The sequence below is a fragment of the Equus asinus genome, chromosome X (assembly GCF_041296235.1).
Source record: "Equus asinus isolate D_3611 breed Donkey chromosome X, EquAss-T2T_v2, whole genome shotgun sequence".
In the NCBI taxonomy this organism is placed as follows: Eukaryota; Metazoa; Chordata; class Mammalia; order Perissodactyla; family Equidae; genus Equus; species Equus asinus.
The window spans coordinates 96,799,927-96,819,268 of record NC_091820.1 but is presented as its reverse complement, the minus strand read 5'-3'; the positions used below and the strand labels follow the sequence as shown (position 1 = coordinate 96,819,268).

Below are 19,342 nucleotides of genomic sequence, written 5' to 3'. Positions count from 1 at the left end.
CAGCGTGAATCAATACCCCAACATTAGATCTTCTTGGATGTGAGTTCTGTCCTTTCAAGACACCCAGGAAATTGTTCCAATACCTGATTTCTTTTTTGTGTTTTTTTTTTTTTCAGTTCGAGACAGTAATTTTCAAACTTTGTTCAACTCTTGGTTCCCCTAGTAGATTCTGTGATCCTTTCCCTCTCTCAAACACCCTGCTGATGAGTCAAGGGTCACAACATTGCTGCACTTGCTTGCTGTCTCCCGGATAGGAGAGGGAAGGAAAAGAGGGAGTGTGAAGTGGAGGTAACCCTGAAATCCCTTAGCTTCTCCCTACCTCCAATACCTCACAGGTACTCCACAGCAACGCTGTAATCCACCCAGGCTAAGTAGTTTTTCCTTTCTTCATTCAATACAGTCTTTGATTCCTCTGTTTAGTCTCTCATTTGGATAAAGCAAATACTATTATGACCTGGCAAATAGCATTTGGGAATTTGCCCGCAAAGAAGGGAAGTGAAGACATGTCATGTAGAAGCTCCTATGCCCTTGATGAGTTAGTTGTCAAAGAGATTTACGAAAGGAAAGAAAACAGGAAACAGCATGGAAGAGGATATAACCTAAGCAAGGACACAAGCCTGGGGGTGCAAGGCATGGACTTTAAGGAATTCACTGGGAAGAGACACTCATGACAAGGATTAGAGATGTTCCTTTCTTTAGGGGGAAGGTCTCAGGGTCAGCAACTCAGCCAGATTCCTAAGCCTACCCTAAAACAGGTTAGACAGTAAAGTAGGAGTAAAACATATTCCCCAGGCTACTTTCTCATTCTCTTTTCTTGATAATTTACCTGCTTCATCTTTCATTTGTTCAAAAAGTGTTAGGTTAAGCCTCGATAAACAAATGGCAAGCAATAGGATATATTGGAGTATATAAGGAAGCCATTTGATGTAAAACTAATTCAGCCTGACCTTGTTTTTCCAAAAGGGCCTAACGCGGTCGTGGCCATTGAACATGCATTGTGTATCTGCTTTAAGCATTTGCTACATCCCAAAGACAAGAACAAATGCCCTTAAGATAAAGATGCAACTTCCCCCACATTGGCATTTCCTTAAGGATAAGCATCTCTCCCTAGGCTAGGAATTGATCTCTGACCGCCCAGCTCAAGCCAACAGACCTGCTATCTGCTGTGTTGTAAAAGGGACATTCCTATCATATGTGATGTATGTTCTTTGTTCCAAGACGGTATATAATCACTCTGTACACCCCACTTCTTTGGTGCCCTTCTTTCCTTGGGGAAGGAAGGCCCTGGGCTAGTCCAAAGATCTGGCTTATAATAAACTCACCCCAATTTTGATTTATAGATTGGTTATGGATTATTTGCATTAACAGTCTTATGAGGTTGCTGATATGTGCCTGGTTTTGACCTAAAAAAAGGCAATTTAATAAGGTTCAATCTACTATCTCTTGGGCCCTATCATGTGTCAGGCACTGGGCTAGCTGCTGTATATGCCCTGGTGAATAAGATAGACATGGTCCCTCTGAGCATGGAAAGTACAATCTAGTGGGGAAGAGAAGCATTAAACAAACATGTAATCCCAAATTGTGATAAAGAAAGAGAACAAGGTTCTGTCAGAAATAACATGAGGGGCTAGACCAGAGAATGAGAGAGGGACTCTCAGTAGGAATGATTTGAGTCCTAAAAGGTAAATAAGAGTAAGCCAGGAGGAAGTGGTTAGCCTTCCAGAAGAAGGAACAGCATGTGCACAGGCTCTAGGGCAGGAAAGTCCTTGGCCCCTTTAGAACCAAAGGAGGCCAGTGTGGCTGGAACTTATCAGTGGAGGGGGAGAGTGGCCCAGCTGAGTGGGAGAGGTGGCCAGGAGCCAGGTCTTGCAGGGCCTGAAGGCCATGGTAAGGATGTGTTTTGTTTCATTTTGTTTTTAAGTATTTATGCAATGGAAGCATTTATGGGATATAATTAAGGGGAGGACATGTCCTAATTCTCCTTAAAATATTCCTTGGATTGCCATGTAGAGACTGGATTAGAGGAGGGCAAGAGGAGAAACAGACCAGTTCACTGGTCACTCAAGGGCCTAAGTTGTATGAAAGATACAAAATAATTATAAAACACAATCTAATGCATTACAGAGGAAGCAGAACATGAGGGAACTAGGCAGGTCCACTATTGTACATAACAACCTCTGGGAAAAAAGTAATTCAAAAACTATGGGGTTCTGTCAGCTTAATAGGCGTAAGAGAAGGGAGGTACCCATAGAGCCAGGGAAGCTGTCATGAGAAAAGAGGAATCTGGGTTGAGACTTGAAAGGTGAGTAGGATTGGAATATTTTTCCAGGAGGAGGAATTCTGGAAAGGACTGGTAAGACAAAGAGTAGCCTGGCTGGGGTAGAGGTCACAAGCTGGCCAAGTGAGCAAACAATGCCCAGTGGGAGTGCCTGCAAAACCCAGTAAGATTCAAAGCTGAGAAAATCAAAATGTTACTTTTCAGAGATGTTGTTCAACAACATTCAAGGCCAACTTTCTAGCTACTTCTGGAGGAAGGGATGTGCTCAACACATCTGGCACTGGTCCAAAGAGCAGGGCAGGATTCTGTGAATGTAAGTGCTATGTATGTGACAAAAGCGGAAACTCTGTAAAGAATTTAACTTCTTGGAATTCTCCCTACTTGGTTCTGTTCCTCACTGACTGGTTTCTTGGGCCTCTGTGGGCATAGACCCACAGGACTTCCACTTAGCCCTGGTGAGTGGTCTTACTGGACCTGATACACTTAAGAAAATGCTCCTTATTTTGGTTTTTAATCCCAGGGCTCCAGGGATCCCTCAGATTTCTGTCAGTTACAGAGCTTTTGCTGAGTCATATTCATTATTCTCTCTCTCAATCTCTCTCTCTACCCTCTCCCTGGATGTTGGCATTTTCTGGACTACTTTCATTTTTTATGCCCTGCTTCATTCCGCACTGAATAAAGGTTATTCAGCATGTCTTCTTGCTCTTTGATCTCCCGCTAAGGGCCTCTTGGAGGTCCAGAGGTTTTTGAGCCTCCCGGTATAGTATATGTTTTCCCTGCATTGATCTTCCCCTTCCTCTTAACAGAACTCCAAACATCTGAATGTCCACCCCACCCCATCTCACTGGTAGCTTCAGGGGACAGGTCTTGATTATTCCGAACCTGTGAGGACCTGGATTTTCCCTGAAGACTGTTGCTGGTTAAGGGTGGCCAACAATCTTAAAATGGCCCAGTTAGATTGAAGGGAAGGCCTTATATTCCATGATTGAGAGAGAAGTTTTTCTTTCTCTCCCGAGGGACAGAAAAAGAGAGGAGCGTACCCTCAATCACCATAAGCAGCCATTTGGTTGCATCAGGGGTAACCACCAGCCTTAAGATGAAGTGACACTAGGCATGGCAGAAGCTGACCAGAGATGGAAGGAACCTGGACCATTGGTGACATCCTTTAGTTGCTGAATCAGTCAGTCCTGAAGCCTGTCCTGTCCTACCTACTTCTGTTCTTCCTGCTAAATGAAATCACAAACTTCCTTAATATTCAAGTCAGTTTTGGTTGATTAGTCTATACACACATTTGAAATTCCCTATCCAATATAATTGATATATCAATAATTTTTAGAGAATTTTCCATTTCATTATGTTCAGAACTCTCCATTATTTATAATGGCTGTATAGCTTTCCAAAGTATTAGTGCATCTTAATGTATTTGTCTTTCCCTCTACTTATAAGTATTAAAGTCTTATCCAGCTTTTTAGTATTTCAAAAATGCTGAAATAAGTATCTCATTATTGCATATATTTACATACTTACATACTTGGATGTTTTCACAGCTAAGATACAGATCATTTGTATGACTTCTCACCTGAGATGTAGTCAGAAGCATACAGTTTCTGGGCTAAAGGCTTTAGAATTATGTTAAGGCTTTTGGTACATATTTTCAAACTACCTTTCAGAGAAGTTGTACCAGCTCTCATTCTCACCAGCACTGTATGAAAGTGCCCATTTTTCTCAGCCCTCACCTCTAGGTATAATTTACTAATAATAGCATGGACTCAGAAGTCACACTGTGTTCAAATTCCAGCTCCAAAACTTCATAGTGATGTGGCTTTGAGTATGTGGTTCATTCTCCTTAACTGTAAAATGGGCCTAACAGTGGTATCTGCATGCAACTTATGTGGTTAGGGAAATTGAATAAGGCATGAAAAGTACTTAGATTATAAGTGGTCAATAAATGTGGGCTGTTATTATTAAAATTATTTACCAACGTTTTCCTTGAAAATGTTTTCTTGTTCTCACTTGCATTTCCTTGATTATTGATGAAACTGATACTTTTTCCCCATGTGTCTATTAGTCAATGGTAAAGTTGTTTACCTTTTCCTTTTTTTGTCCATTTTGATATTTGTGTTTCCTTTTGCTTGATTGATTTGAACTCATTCACTATATAGTTATGATATTAACCCTTTGTCTTTCCTATGTGTTATTTCTCCAGTATTTCACTTGCTTTTTAAAATTATACCATATAAAAGTTTATTTTTTATGTACTAAAATCAGTTATTTGCAGGTATTTTCTGCATAATTTTTGCCTTGGGTTGTATGTTGAGAAATGACTTTAGCATGTTTAAATTAAACAATCATCTATATTTTCTCCCAATTCTATTATATTCGATTCCTTTTTTTTTTTGAGGAAGATTAGCCCTGAGCTAACATCTGCCACCAATCTTTCTCTTTTTGCTGAGGAAGAGTGGCCCTGAGCTAACGTCTGTGCCCATCTTCCTCTACTTTATATGTGGGATGCCTGCCACAGCACAGCTTGATAAGCAGTGTGTAGGTCCACACCCGGGATCCAAACTGGCGAACCACGGTGCACAAACTTAACCACTGCGCCACCAGGCTGGCCCCTCATTTTCTTAATCTATTTAAATAGCAACTGTGTTTCAAATAACTCTTAAGGGTAGTGGAAAAGGATTATCTTAACAAAGAGCATACAAAATAGCATATGCAGTATGACCGAATTTTTATGGAACAAGATTCTATTTGTGAATGCTTTGTGTAGCAAAAAGACCAAAAGAAAAGAAACTGAAATATTTCATAATGTTTAGCAGCATTAAGATGATTTTTAAAAATTTCCTTTTTATACTCCTTTGTGTTTTCCAAAATGAAGGTGTATTATTTTTATTCTCAGAAAATTTTAAAATAAGGTTTTTTAATTTAAAAAACATGGTACATCTTAAAAACAATTTGGAATGGTTCCTTTAAATAGAAATATAATGTGAGCCACATGTCTAATTCTAAATTTTCTGGTAAACACATTCTTTAAAAGTAAGAAGTAACTGGTGAGATTAATTTTAATAATATATTTTATTTAACACAGTATATCCAAAATCCTATCATTTCAACATGTAATCAGTATAAAAATTATTGATAAGATATTTTACATTCTTTTTTTGTATTATGTGTTTGAAATCCTGTGTGTGCTTTACACTTTTGCACATCCCAGATCACAATAGTCACATTTCAAATTCTCAATAACCACATGTGGCTCATGGTTACCATACTGCACAGTGCAGATTTGGAACACAAAAACATCTTGAGTCCCAAATTGGGCCGAATCCCAATCATTTGCTGAACCATTGCTTCAAATTACTTTTGAAATACAGTTGATATGGATTGGAGGCTACCAACTGAATTGCCTTTAAGATCCAGGGAGGTAACTAGATCATGTGAGTGAGAAAAGCTGGGTACAAAAAGTAAAATTGAAACATGTGTCTTTCTAAAGGACTAAAGCCACCACCAAGCTCCCTCCAGTCAATTGGTGCAACGTGGGAATGCAAGACCAAGGTTGACGGACCTACTGATTTTTCATGGAAAACCAAAATCTGGACTTTTCCTGTGCAATGTCTCAATTATTAAATATCAACAATGATTCAAAAATTGTATGACACTGTGTGGGACAAGCTATGTTTTTCTCAAATATAATCCCTTTTATACCAAATTTTGACTTCAGGGATCAATAAATAAAAAATCTACTAATTTTATTAACTTTGAAACATTAGACTGCTCATTTTCAGTGAACTGAAACTTTTTTTTTCATCTTACATACTTTATAACATTAACAGTTAACATTTACTGAGAGTTTAATATATGACAGATATCTTGCTAAACACTTTCTACATTTTACATATAAGAGAAATGAAACTAAGGGAGGTTGACCAACTCTGTTGAAGGTCACAAAGCTTATAAGTGATGGTGTCAATATTTGAACTAAGATCTGCCTGACTCCAAAGTCTGTGCTTCTACAAATCCTCTTTTAAATTGCCTAGTCATATCCATGTTTAGGTAATCTTCTAATCAATCTCTCTCTCTCTCTCTCTCTCTGTCTCCCTCACACACACACACACACACACACACACACACACACACACACACACACTCCTCTAGTCCCTTTTACTCACAGGAATATGGCATACACCAGACCTCTGTCTATCTGCCTCAGTCTCTTTTTTCTTATATCTGTCTCTCCTTTGCACTCATCCTATATCTCCTTTACAAAAGACATTTCATTTTCTCATTTTCATCTTTCATTTTCCTTACATAGTATCATCTCTGTTTTAACCATTTTGATAAGGGAGGGCTCGGAACCAGTGGTGTGATGAAGCTGGCTCTTACTGGCTCAGGACAGCTAATGTGCATATCTCTTCTCAACTCTTCACTATGACATTATGTTGGTAGCTGAAAATCAGCTCTAGTAGGAGTATTTACACAGTGGAAATAGGCTAACACTACAAATAGTTTATTGGAAACCCAGTTGTTAAATGTTTATTTACATACCACTGGCTTTGGCACTGTTTAGGCATCTGGTTTTTTCTGTCTGAGGATCTCTGTAGGTGTTACATAGCTTACCTATATATCTTCCCATCTACTTTTTCCTTTGCTTTTGTAAATGCCGTTATTTTCTGGAACCCAAACTTTTACATTAACTCCTTCTTATTACATTGATTCATAGCATGTGTGATGAATTTTACTCCTTTGACATTCAGAGGACAACTTTATCTTCCAGTTCTGCATGAACTGAAATTACTTTTTATTCTTTTAAAAAAGACTTATTTTTAGTACCTTGAGTGTGCATTAATTATATATTTTCTGAATGCATTTTCCTCACGGGGTCAGCTGGATATTATGGTCAGAAATCCCTTCAGCTCATTATTGCATTTTTTTGCCCTGTTTTTGCATCTTTCCTTCTCTCTTGTGCCACCTCTTACCCTACATTGATGCTGTCTATTTTATAGTTCTCTTCCTTAAAGTCTTCTAAAATCTTCCCTTGGACTTCTACCTTTTTAACCTCAAGGATATCGAGACCCTGCTTCACATGAGCATATTATTATTATCATTTTCCTTCTTGAAGCATTTCCATGACCCGGCCTCCATTGGACAACTCCCAGATGACATTGATTGGAATACTAGATGTTTTCGACCTTTTCAGTATCACATTCACAGATAATCTCTTGTGTTATTCAGAGATGGAAAACTATGTCCATTGTCTATCAGATTTATCCATTTACAACTCTCAGATGGCATCCTTATTTTTAACATTTGAAGTCCTGGTGACCCACCAATTATTTCCTCCATATACTTATATTAGTCCTCTAAATTTTGTGTTTCATGAAAAAAAAGTCTTCTTAATAACATATTCTTTGCCTTATTCAGTCAAACTAGATAATGAAATGATTTCATATACCTGCTTGTTCATCTTGTTATCTTAGTCCCACACTTTCTCTAACTGCAACAGAGTAATATAACTTTTCGTTGCAGGCACTTACTCAACCACAAGGGTGATTGGTAATCTGATGATTTGTGCCTGCATCTTTCCAACATTGTCAGCCTGGCAGCCACTTTTTCTAGCCAATTCTTTTTATTCTAGAATTAAACAGGTTATTTTGGCAAATTTCATTAAATATAGCTGTTTTTCCAAGATACCTGCGAAAGGAGGTGTCAGAATATCAAATGACTGTTTTGGGTTACGATGTTGTACATGTGATGCCCCTCCCTGATCCTCACCCTACTCTATATTTTCATTGCATACAACAGACTAGTTTTTCTCTTAGCATTTTCTAGATTTTTAGAGTCTGTGGCTCCAGGCCTATGTTGCATATGAGACTCTTTTTCAAACATACACTTTTGTCAGCTTCCCAGTAAAAAATTTTATATTAGGTTGTTCCTTTCATTTGCAACATGACAAGACCAATAGTATTGTTTAGGAACCTATTTTTTTTGTTGGTTTATATAGTTTGGGGTTAAATCTTATGAAAACACTGGAAATTTGAACACTTACTGGACATCAAATAATTGTTGTCCATTTTTATGTGTGATTATGGCATTGTGGTTATGTTTAAAAAGCATCATTATCCTTTAGAGCTATATACTGTATTAGCTATCTATTGCTGTGTAACAAATTCCCCCAAAACTTAGCAGCTTAAAATCACACACATATATTATCCCAGAGATTCCATGAGTCAGAAGTCAGAGTGTGGCTTATCTGTGTCCTCTGTCTTAGGATCTTTTACCAAGCTGCAATCAATATGTTGGCCAGGGCCAGCATCTTATCTGAAGGCTTGACTGAGGAAGGATCTGCTTCCAAATTCACTTATGTTATTTGCCAGGATTTGCTTCCTCAAAGGCTATTGAAGTGAGGGCTCAGTTCCTCACTGATTGTTGGCTGGGGCATACTCTCAGTTCTTTTCCATAAGAGCCTCTCTAACATGGCAGCTTGTTTCATTAAAGCTAGCAAGGGTGTGGGAGATGGGAAAGAGTCTCCTAGCAAGACAGAAGTCACAATCTTCTGTAATACAATCACAGAAGTGACATCACATTACTTTCACTGTATTCTATTAATTAGAAGGAGGACCTAGTGATTTTGCCCACATTCAATACGAGAGACAATTATACCAGGCATGAATACCATATCCAAGGATAACTTGAAATCTACATATCTAAGTTCTATCAATGAGGATTTTTGTGCCTCCATTGAATTTATAAGCTCACTGAAGAGTTCCTTGGACCTGGATATATATTGGCTTTTATTTATTTTTAGCACAAGTAATCCACATTCTTTAAGAAAAACTGTAGTTGAGTATAAAGAAAAAATCACCCAATTTCCCACAAGAGATAACCAGTTAACTTTTTAGTGTACATTTTTCAATTCTAATTTTTATTAGTAGTAAATCCAGAAATATTTTTAATTTTCTTACCCTTTGAATTTTAATACTTCTCTCCACTGAATTCTCTCCACTTTTATGTTCTTCTAGTTGTTATGGTTCCTATTTAAGAACTGAGATCATAATATAAACACACAGTAGCCATTTAGACATTAATATGCATCAGAATTACCAAGAGTCCATATCTTTAAGAAAGTCATCAAGTGATTCTCACACAGGTGGCAGATTAGCATGCTTTTAGAAACACTAAGACATTATTGAATGTATCTAGTGTTCCTTTCTGAATTGCAAGTAATCTCCTCTAGAGAAGTGAAGTTACATATCCAAGGTTATTTTATTCAGGGACTAAGCTGAGACAAGAACTCAGAGCTCCTGACTCAGTTAATTGCACTTTGTTAAGTGCCTACCACTTGTCAGGCAGAAATTGCAGCTTGGGGAGCAGACACTGCAGTCCTGAACCAATAAGATCTATCTTTGGGGACTCCGCTAAATATCTGAAGATAAATCTGAAGATAGGGTGTCTTGCCTAATAGGTGGGGAAGGGGACAAAAATAGGTGAACACAGTTCACAACTCATGACCTTGTTTCACAATTATGTCAAGCAAATATAGTCCCCAATTTACAAAGAATTCTTGGGTTTATTCATCCGGCTAAAAGATCCAAATTTTGTGATGAAGTATTTATTGTGACCCTCCTGCTTTCATAAGGTTATTAAAAATAGTTTCCATTTCTCCTCAAGCTACAGAAGATATAAAAGAAAACAGATCAACCTATCTCACAGAAATGAGTCCCTGCATTAATCCTGTGGTATATTTAATTTCAGCATTTTTCTCTTCATGTATCAAACATAAATATAAGATTTGAAATAAAAAGAATAAACACAAAGACTTTTTAAAACCACTTTATTAATTTCACAATATATAATGAGCATCTTTCCATGCAATGGGTAAAATTCTCCTGCTAACAAAATCTGAAAAACACAACATTCAACTAGAACCTGGTAATAGGAGACCCACCAGAAACGAGTGACTTCAATAGGTTTACAACAAAGGTACACCAGAACATGTAAGCTTAGGAAGTAGGTGTCTCCCTAGTAACATCAAGGAAAACATGAGGATTCAAGGCATAAGGCAAAACTCATCATGATGGTCATGGTGAGGGGGGTCAGTGCTAACTGCCCGCAAACAATGACTCAACTGCTTTTCCCCCAGCTTTTCCCTCAGCTGTCTCACCTCCTCCCGAATCCTTTCCATATTCTCTTCTCTCATCCTTGCCTGTGGCTCTTCGAGCCTCTGGATCATGTCCCATCTATATTGCAGGATGGATTGCCTAACATGGAACTGCCCACGATTTCCTCTAGGCACACAGCATTCACCAGTTTCCAAAGGGAGGGCCAAGTGCTCTCCTTTATTAGCATCTTGTTCCTTTTCATCCTTTTTTTCATTTTCCTGGTTGGTATTTTTCATGTCGATATTTTTTACCACTTGTTCCTCTTTGGATTCCATTTCTCCTAGGAGACAAAAGGCGAGAAAAGGATTGAATTTTTGGTGGACAGATCAGCACCAAGGACAGAGGCCTTCCTACTTATCTTTTAGAGCACTGGGTATCAAAGATTATTTTTTAAATTTCGTTTTTCCCACCTGAAAGGCTTCGTGCGTCCTCGAGGGGGCCCCCCAGTCACAGCCCTCTCCCAACCCTCTCACTTGTCTCTTCTCCCTCCCCCAAAACCCACCATTTTCCCTACAGATCCATCCCCAGGTTTCTGTAAGCACGAAAATGGAGGACAGTGGATGGGGAAGCTGAGAGGGGGTCTCAGACTGGGCTCTGACCCCACCTCCGCCACTGTGCTCGCCCGTACCGACCTGGGCCTATCCTTGCAGTCTCCTCCTCCCGATTCTCGCCCCGAGCGCGCCGCCGCGACACTTGACACTTAGACCTGCAGGGCCCGGGTGGAGAGAGCGGGGACTGCTGCCAAGCGCTCGGCGCCGCGCGCGACCCGCCGCCGCCTGGCTCCTCCCCACTCCGGGGCTCCCCTGGTCGCCCTTCCCCTAGCGCCCCCCTCAATATCCCCCCAGCGGCGTTCACCATTTTCCTGCAGGAACTCGGGGGGTGATTTCCCATCGCTCTTAGTTGTTCTGCCGCCCTCCCTGGAACCCTGCCGCCCCTGCACCCCCCACCCCAGGGGGCCACTCTTTCTGTCCCAAGCATGCCGGATGTGGAGAAAGCTGGCCGGGACCCGCTGCGTCGATCCCCCGCCGGTCTCCGGGGTCGGCTGTCCGCTGCCGCTCTGGCCTTGGCGCGTGCCCGGGGGCCCTTACCTGCTCCGCTTCCCGGGCCCGGGCCCGATGCCAGCCCGCCGTGCACAGGGCAGCGGGGAACTGGTACCCAGACAGGAGTGATGACTGCTTCGAAGGCTGCGTAGCTCTGCAGCTTCCGGTCACGTGAGGGCCCCCGCATAACCACCTAACTCTCCCTCCTCCCCACACCCCCACCGGCCGCCCGGCGGGGAGTTCAACAGGACCCCCGCCACCTCCACACATACGAACTCCCTCACCACCCGTCTGTGCGCGAGGCCCCAGCGCACAGCAGCCCTGTCACTCAGCTCGGTCCTCTTCTGAGGGCCCCCAAGTAGCCTCACCACTCTGTGGTTGGGGTCTGCCCTTCTCTGGTTACCAGGAAGAGTGTCCATCTCATCCTCCCCCTGAGGTCTTGGCACTGGCCTTTTCTGCTTTCTCTCCTCCTCTCCCTGGCTGTAAATCTGCTTCCTAATAATATCTATTTATTTTCTTTTTTAAAACTGGTATGCCTCAAAAAAATGAACATTATGAAATTTCATTTTTAAAAGACATACTTAACCTAGGAAAGTAAACACTTCGTTATTTATGTTCTCCTGCACACAGAAAATATCTCGCGACACAGAAAATATTTTTTCTGGACTCCACACAACTTCATTTTTAAAACATTCTAACTAGTTTCAACATTTTATGGGAAAAAAAGGGGAAATCTTCCTGAACACCATTGGTGTTTTGAAAATGAATTAAATCTTCAGGGAGAAGTTCAGTTGTCAGATCTTGGCTATTTTATGGAAATAATCCATCTTTTTTTCCTTCTGGGACAAATTTCAAGTTTTATTAATAAATATATTTTATTCTATTATAATAAACATTCCTTAAATGTGGAAAAGCATTTGCTGACATCAGAAGTCATCTGCTAAAAGTTCATGGCTGTTACTAATGATGATTTTGAAGACCTAAGCAAAGGGAAGCTTGGTGAGTCAGAGGCAGGTGGAGGGATCCAGAGATAGATCATCCTTGTTCTGACAAGAGGTGGGGAAGGTGCTGGTCTTCTCACTGTACATTCCAGAGCCTCTCATTCAGGCTCCTGATGTTTGCTTACTCCAAACATATAGACGGAAAGGTGACCAAGGTAGTGACTTGAGTAAATTTCTCTGGTTCCTTCCCTCCATTTCCTCCCCAAATTCCCACCTAGTAACTCACTGCCCCAGATCCAGGGGGCGAATGCTCTCATACTGGAAACCAGATGAGGCTCTTCTACACTTCTATGGTGGCAGATTCCAAGAATCCTAGAGAAGTGACTGCTGGGCAGAAAGCCTTCCAAGTCTTCCTGCTCCCTCCTCTTTTTCGCCTTTTCCAGGTGGAAGCCTTCCTGGACTGTTTCTGCTCTCTCTCACCTGGCCTAGGAAGTGCAGACTGCTGGGATCCTCACCCTAAGCTACTGTCGGGTGGGGAAAATCCCCTTTCTACCCTTCTTGTGTTCTTATGGCTGGACTAATAACAAAACTGACACAAGACCAGATTAACAGGAGAAAACCCCAGTTTAAGACGTATGTAGTGGAGATCATAGAGAGATCATGCTTGGAGAGTGAACAGAGCAGACAGTATATATATCTTTTATACAAAAAGGCAATAAATTTGTGAGGAATGATAGGACAAAGAAACTTATATTTGAGGTATGCAATTAGTGAGGAATTTCAGCAGAGTTTAGGCTTGAGGTAGTAAATTGCAAAGTTTGTTGATGCAGGCTTCTCCACCCCGAGTTCCCTCGCTCTGGAGATGAGGATGTAGGGAGAGCGCCTTTCACAGGGGAGATGTATTTCCTGCTTTCAGGGGGAACAGAGACAGGAGGGTCAGAAAGCCCTTTTTGCTTCTCAAGTAACTGTAATTCAAACTAATCAATATGCTATTGTGGGATATTTTGGAGTGGCCTGCCCTGGGCTACAACACTACTCACCATCAAGACACTCGGGAAGGACCCAGCTTTGCTGCAGGGTCACTATCTGCCAGTCCATACCCACCCTAGTACTCCCTCATTTATGCCAGGACCTGAGGAACACTCCCTGCTGATCATCCTGAGTAACATTAGATTAGGCATTCTCACCACAGAAGTCTGTAAAACCTCTTAAATGTTATTCAGAATCATCTGTATATGTGAGGGGGATGGTAATATATTCAGAGTTTTTTGGGGAGAGGAGAAATACTTCTCAGCATATTCTCAAAAAAGGATGTGACTCCTTGCCCTTCAAAAAGTTTAAAAGTCTCAGGGCTGTCCTCGTCGCATAGTGGTTAAGTTCACACGCTCCACTTCAGCGATCTGGGGTTTGCTGGGTCGGATCCTGGGCCCTAACCTAACACTGCTCATCAGGCCATGCTGTAGCAGCGTCTCACATAGGAGAACTAGAAAGACTTGCAACTACGATATACAGCTGTGTACTGGGGCTTTGGGGAAGAAAAAAAAACAAAACATAAACGAACAAAAAAAAATAAAAAAAGGAAGATTGGCAACAGATGTTAGCTTAGGGCCAATCTTCCTCAACAAAAAAGAAAGAAAAAAGTTTGAAAGTCTCTATATATGCTGTCTCACTCTCTCTAATCATTTATTCTTACCTTAGACCTTCTTTTTCCTTTATTTTCTGCCTTACTATTCATTGGCCAACCCAGAACCCGGTCATCTTCCTTGAATCCCTCTTCATTTTCCCTTGTCTTAGGTTAATAACCAAATCTGACTAAGATTTTCTTTGTGTATTTTAAAAATAGCGTTATGGAGCTATAATTTAGATACCATAAGATTTCCCATTTGAAGTGTTTGCTTCAATGTTTTTTAATATATTCACAGATATGTGCAACCATCACCACAGCCAATTTTAGGACATTTTCATCACCTCAAAAAGAAACTCAAAAGTACTCTTTAACTATCTCTCCCTTATCCCTCGGATCCTCTCCAGGCCAAAGCAGCCACTAACACAATTTCTGTCTCTATAGATTTCCCTATTCTGGACATTTCACATAAATGAAATCATATAATATGTGTTCATTTGGGACTGGTTTTTTCATTTAACATAATTTTTCTAAGGTTCATGGCAGCAATATGATTAATAACTTGAGGCACTGCCAAACTGTTTTTCAAAGTGTTTGACCAACTACATTCCTATAAACAGTATACAAGTGTTCTGATTTCTCAACATCCTCCCTAATATTTGTTATTATCTGAAATTTTGATTCTAGCCATATTAGTGGAGATTAACGTGATATCTCAGGGTGGTTTTGATTTCCATTTCCCAGATGACTAATGATGTTGAGCATCTTTTCATGTTATAATTCTGCTCCTATTCTGATGTGTGGGTTTTTCCCCCCCACACCATCAAGCACTTCTCCCCAACCAGCTGGGTTCCTACAATTCAACTCAATTCTGACACAATCTACCTGGAGATAGTATCAGATTCCACAGATTAAGAACTCAGTCCCACAAGACTGCTCTCCACTTCAGGTATGAATTCCAAGTCCAGGTTGTTACCTGTGCTTCTGTTCCACTGGCTATAAATCAGAGGTTCCTACGACCACCTCCTTAGGTTTGGTTAATTTGCTGGAGTGGCTTACAGAACTCAGGTAAACAGTGCACTCACTAGATTACCAGTTTATTACAAAGGATATTAAAGAACACAAATCAGCAGCCAGATGAAGAGATACATAGGGCCCAGGTCTTGAACCAAAGAGCTTCTGTCTCTATGAAGTCTGGGACCTGGCACTGCGGCACATGGAAGCATTCTGGTTCACCAACCTGGAAGATCTGCCAACCACTTCCTTTTGGGTTTTTATGAGGCTTTATTACATAGACATAATTGATTAAATCATTAGCCGTTGATGATTAATTCAACCTCCGCTCGCCTCCCCTTCCTGGAAACCAGGGAGTGAGAGTGAAAGTTCCAACCCGCTAATCATGGTTGGTTCACTTGGCAACCAGCCACCCCATCTTTAGTGAATTTCCAAGTTACTTCATTAGCATAAACTCAGTGTGGTTGAAAGGAGGTTTTAGGAATAACAAGACACCCATTTTACCTTTATGGCTCTGAAGTGATTTTAGGAACTGAAGACAAAAAACTGAATGTTATAACGAAAGATGCTCCCATTCCTCTTATCTCTTAGGAAATTCTGAGGATTTTGGAAGCTCTGTGCCAGTGACAGGGACAAAGACCAAGTATATATTTCTTATTATAAATCACAATATCACACATGTGCTTATCAATCAGTTGCATGTCTTCCTTGGAGAAATGTATATTCATATCCTTTGCCCATTGTTTAATTGTATTATTTTTCTTTTTATTATTGAGTTGTGAGAGTTTTTATATATTCTAGGTAGAAGTCCCTTATCAGATATGTGACTTACAAATATTTTAGTCCATTCCATGCATTGTCTTATCACTTTCTTAATGGTGCCCTTTAAAGCACAATAGTTTTAATTTCAATGAAGTCCACATTATCTATTTTTTCCTTTGTTGCCCATGTTTTTGTTGTCATATCTAAGAAATCTGCTTAATACAAACTCACAAACACTTAATCTCTATGCTTTTTTTCTAAGAGTTTTATAATTATAGCTTTTACATTTAGGTCCTTGGTGCAGTTTGAGTTCGTTTTTGTATAAGGTAGGAGGTAAGGGAGTAACTTTACATGTGGATATCCAGTTTTTCCAGCACCATTTCTTGAAAAGACTATTCTTTTCTCACTGAATTGTCTTTGAATGTTTGTTAAAATTCAGTTGACAATAGTCACATGGTTTTATTTCTAGACTCTCCATTCTATTGCATTGACCTATATGTCTATCTTTGTCTCAGTACAATATTATCTTATTTACCATTGCTTTGTACTAAATTCTGAAATTGAAAAGTGTGAGATCTCAAAAATATTCTGCATTTTCAAGATTGTTTTGGTTATTCTGGGTCTCTTGCATTTCAATATGACCTTTAAGATCAGATTGTCAATTTTTTCAAAAAAAATTGCTGAAATTTTGATAGAGATTGTGGTAGATCACTTTGAGGTATATTGTCATCTAAAAAATATTAAGTCTTTCAATTCATGAACATGGATGTCTTTTCATTTATTTGTATTTTACATTTCTTTCAACAATGTTTTGTAGTTTTCAAGTTTCAAGTGTTCCACTTCCTTAGTTACATTTATTCCCAAATATTTTATTGTTTTTGATGCTATTGTACATAAATTCGACTTCTCGATTTCCATTTCAAATCATTCATTGGTAATGTATAGAAATATAATTGATTTTTATGTATTGACCTTGTATCATGCAATATAACTGAATTTGTTTATTAGCTCTGATAACATTTTTGTGTGTGTATGGCGAAAGGCAAAGTTCAACAAAAACCTATGGGCAACATCGTACATAATGGTGTCAGACTGAATGCTTTATCTCTAAGATCCAAAATAAAGCAAAGATTTACACTCTCATCAGTCTTATTAAAAAAGATTCTCAGTGGCTTTCTCAGTAGAAACCTCACAGACCAGAAGGCAGTGGGATGATATATTTAAAATGATGAAAGGAAAAAAATCAAATGAGAATTCTTTATCTAGCAAAACCGTCCTTCAAAAATGAGGGAGAAATTAAGACATTCCTAAATAAACAGGAACTGAGGGAGTTCATTACTGTAGGGCAGCAGAATTTTCTACCCCAAAATGGGTCTCTTTGGCCTGATTATTTTTAAGAACAAAAGACTCAGGAAGAAACTTTGACCTCCCCCCTCCAACTTGCTAAAAGAATTTAAGATAGGAAGCCTGTTCCAGTAAGGAACTAATGCCATAGATAACTATAGTATAATATGAACTAGGTGTGGTATACGGGGGGCAACCTAGCAAAGCCCATTTGATCAAAGTCCTCTCCATGTCTCATTGTCTTTGAAAGGCATGGCAAACATCTGTTTACCAAACATTTGCTTTTCCATCCTCATGTGAATTGCTTTCCTCCCGTTTACCAAACATTTGCTTTTCCATCCTCATGTGAATTGCTTTCCTCCCCTTTGAAGTCCCAAACCACTACCCTCAACGTCCTCATTTGTCTTTAGCTGAAGATGGTATTAAAGGCGGTGGCTTCAGTCATTTTTGCAAATTACTCAGTTTTCCTGTTTCTCCCATGTATACACATTATTAAATTTGTTTGATTTTCTCCTGTTATTCTGTCTTATGCCAATTTAATTCTTAGACCAGCCAGAAAAATCTAGAAGGGAAGAATAATTTTTTTATTCTACATTACCATTAAATTTTCCCTACAAGAAATGCTCTTGGGAGCCCTTCAAGTTGAAATGAAAGAGTGTAAGACAGTAACTAAAATCCATATAAAAGTGTAAATTTCTCTAGGAAAGGTAAATATATGTGAAAATATAAAAACCAGTATGAGTGTAATTTGGGGTCGAAAGTTAACTTTTTATTCTTCTTCAGGATTTAAAAGACAAAAGTATAAAAACTAATAATAAATTTATGTTAATGGGAACACAATATATGACAATGTAATTTGTGACATCAATAACATAAAATGGGGGAGGCAGAGTCAGAAAGTTGTAAAGTTTTGTATACAATTAAAGTTAAGTTGATATCAGTTTAAAATAGATTGTTAAAACTTTGCATGTTATATGTAATCTCCATGATAACCACAGAGAATACCAGTAGAATATATGAAAAAAGAAGTAAGAAGGGAATTAAAATGTGTCACTATGAAAAATCAACTAAACGCCAAAGAAGGCAGCCATAGAAAAAATGAGGGACTGAAAAAAAACCACACAAAACACTGCAAGACACACAGAAAACAAAAAACAAAATGGCAATAGTAAGTTATTTCCTATCAGTAATTGCTTTAAATGTAAATGGATTAATCTCCCCAATCAAAAGACATAGATTTAGAAAACATGATTGAACTACATGCGATCTACAAGGGATTCACTTTAGATCTAAAGACATACATAAGTTGAAAGTGAAAGGCTAGAAAAAGATTTCTATGCAAATAATAACCAAAGGATAACAGGTATTAATACCAGACAAAATAGTTTTAATTCTAAAACTATTACAAGAGGCAAAACATGACTTAAATGATGATAATAGGGTTAATTTGCCAAGAAGATATAATAATTATAAACATATATGTGCCAAACATCGCTGCTCCTAAGTATATAAAGCAAACATAGATAGAATTATGGGGAGAAATAGACAGCTTTCCAATAATAGTAGGAGACTTCAATGCCCCACATTCAATAACTGATAGACCAAGTTAACTAAAGATCAATAAGAAAATAGAGGACTTGAACAACTCTAGACTAATTGGACCTAACAGACGTATACAGAACACTCCATCCAACAACAAGGAAACACACATTTTTCTCAAGTGCTCATGGAATAATCTCCAGGATATACCAGAAGTTAGGCCACAAAGCAAGTCTTAATCAATTTTAACAAACTAAAGTCATACAAAGTATTTTTTTATTACAATGGAATGAAAATAGAAATCAATAGAAGAAGGAAAACTGGCAATTAAACAACACATTCTTAAATAACCAATGAGTCATAGAAGATATTACAAGGGAAATTGGAAAATATCTCGAGACAAATTAAAAGGAAAACACAACATACCAAAACTTACAGGTTGCAGTGAAAGCAGTTCTAGGAAGAAAATTTGTAGATAAACACATTAAAAAAAGAATATCTCAAATCAACAAAATAATTTTAACCCTAAAGAACTAGAAAAAGAAAAACAAACTAAACCCAAAGCTAGCACAGGAAAGGAAATAATAATGATTAGAGAAGAGATAAATAGAGAATAGAAAAACAATAGAGAAAATTAATGA

At 38.9% G+C, this 19,342-nt stretch overlaps 1 protein-coding gene across 2 annotated transcripts; it reads right to left on the bottom strand.

Annotated features, from left to right (window-relative positions):
- Positions 1-10,094: 10,094 nt before the first annotated feature.
- Positions 10,095-11,679, bottom strand: LOC106823046 (protein BEX1-like). Of its 2 annotated transcripts, XM_014828501.3 has the most exons (3): positions 11,526-11,664; positions 11,070-11,143; positions 10,095-10,717 (listed from the first exon to the last, which is right to left on the bottom strand). In XM_014828501.3, exon 3 carries the CDS (start codon positions 10,710-10,712, stop codon positions 10,326-10,328), a length of 387 nt encoding a protein of 128 aa, XP_014683987.1. In that variant the 5' UTR covers positions 10,713-10,717; positions 11,070-11,143; positions 11,526-11,664; the 3' UTR covers positions 10,095-10,325. The 2 variants fall into 2 exon arrangements, with proteins under 2 accessions (XP_014683987.1, XP_070358475.1); XM_070502374.1 differs by lacking the exon at positions 11,070-11,143 and having other exon boundaries at positions 11,526-11,679.
- Between the last annotated feature and the right edge of the window lie 7,663 nt (positions 11,680-19,342).

Bases quoted from the DNA above. Each gene is read 5' to 3' on its own strand.
- LOC106823046 (XM_070502374.1), bottom strand. From the start codon at position 11,664: ATGCGGGGGCCCTCACGTGACCGGAAGCTGCAGAGCTACGCAGCCTTC. The intron at 10,718-11,525 runs GTAAGGGCCCCC...TTTGTCTCCTAG, and splicing joins GGGCCCGGGAAGCGGAGCAG to GAGAAATGGAATCCAAAGAG.